The 1,180-nt window shown below is 44.1% G+C and overlaps 1 protein-coding gene across 1 annotated transcript; it reads left to right on the top strand.

Annotated features, from left to right (window-relative positions):
- Window positions 1–66: 66 nt before the first annotated feature.
- LOC102819505 (olfactory receptor 8S1-like) lies at window positions 67–1,005 on the top strand. Its single transcript, XM_006877720.1, has one exon. The coding sequence runs from the start codon at window positions 67–69 to the stop codon at window positions 1,003–1,005; it is 939 nt and encodes a 312-aa protein (XP_006877782.1).
- Window positions 1,006–1,180: the final 175 nt, after the last annotated feature.

The following is a 1,180-nucleotide window of genomic DNA, read 5'->3' on the forward strand; positions in this document are numbered from 1 at the left end:
TTGAGGAATGAAAGAAAGTTGAATAACATACTTTCCAATATAATTTCTTGGATACAGCCTTTGTAAATGGTGTTGAGGAACCACAGCACAATCACTGACTTCATTCTGCTTGGACTGTCTGATGACCCTCATGTTCAGCCTCTATTCTACATGTTATTTCTGGCGATTTATCTCCTGACCATAATGGGGAACCTCATGATGCTACTGTTGATCAGGGCAGACTCCCACCTCCACACCTCCATGTATTTTTTTCTGAGTCACCTCTCTTTTCTGGATCTTTGCGTTTCTTCTATCACTGTGCCTAAGCTACTGGAGAATCTCCTCTCAAAGACAAAAACCATCTCAGTAAGGAGCTGTGTGGCTCAAAGCTTCTTTCTGTTTCTCACTGGAGGGACTGAGGCCCTTCTGCTTTCAGTGATGGCCTATGACCGCTATGCTGCCATCTGCCACCCTCTGCACTATGGACAGATCATGAGTAAACAGCTGTGTATGCAACTTGTGTGGGGTTCCTGGACCTTGGGTTTTCTGGATGCACTCATCAATATCCTGCTAACTTTAAACCTGGTGTTCTGTGACAGCCCAATCATCCACCATTTCAGCTGTGAGTTACCCACTATCCTTGCTCTTTCCTGCTCTGATATTTCCAGGAACATCACTGTTTTCCTTTGTTCCAGTGTCTTTCATGCACTGACAACCTTTTTATTGATTTTTATTTCATACAGCCGCATTATCTCCACCATTCTGAGCATCAGTTCTACCACAGGCAGTAGGAAGGCCTTCTCCACCTGCTCCTCCCATCTCACTGCAGTGAGCTTATTCTATGGTTCAGCTTTTCTACGCTACCTCATACCAACCTCAGGCTCACCCCTGGAGCTGATTTTCTCTGTGCAGTACAGTGTGATCACTCCCATGCTGAATCCCCTCATCTATAGCCTGAAAAACAATGATGTTAAGGTAGCTCTGAAAAGAACTTTTGGAAAGCATTTGAAACATATCAGAGGCTGAAACAAAAACAATAGGATGGTGGAGAACTGGGATAATTTTGCATACATCGTCATTAGCTGAATTTAGAGTAAGGTGTAAATACAGTCCTAGTGTGGCACTGTGGCTTAATGCACTGGACCATAAGATAGGTTTGAACTGCAGGGTCACTGGTTCAAACTCAACAGCTGCTCATCAG

Source organism: Chrysochloris asiatica, unplaced genomic scaffold (assembly GCF_000296735.1).
Source record: "Chrysochloris asiatica unplaced genomic scaffold, ChrAsi1.0 scaffold00568, whole genome shotgun sequence".
In the NCBI taxonomy this organism is placed as follows: domain Eukaryota; kingdom Metazoa; phylum Chordata; class Mammalia; order Afrosoricida; family Chrysochloridae; genus Chrysochloris; species Chrysochloris asiatica.

What these genes read in the sequence shown, in the direction of transcription:
- LOC102819505 (XM_006877720.1), top strand. Translation starts at nt 67, where the DNA reads ATGGTGTTGAGGAACCACAGCACAATCACTGACTTCATTCTGCTTGGA.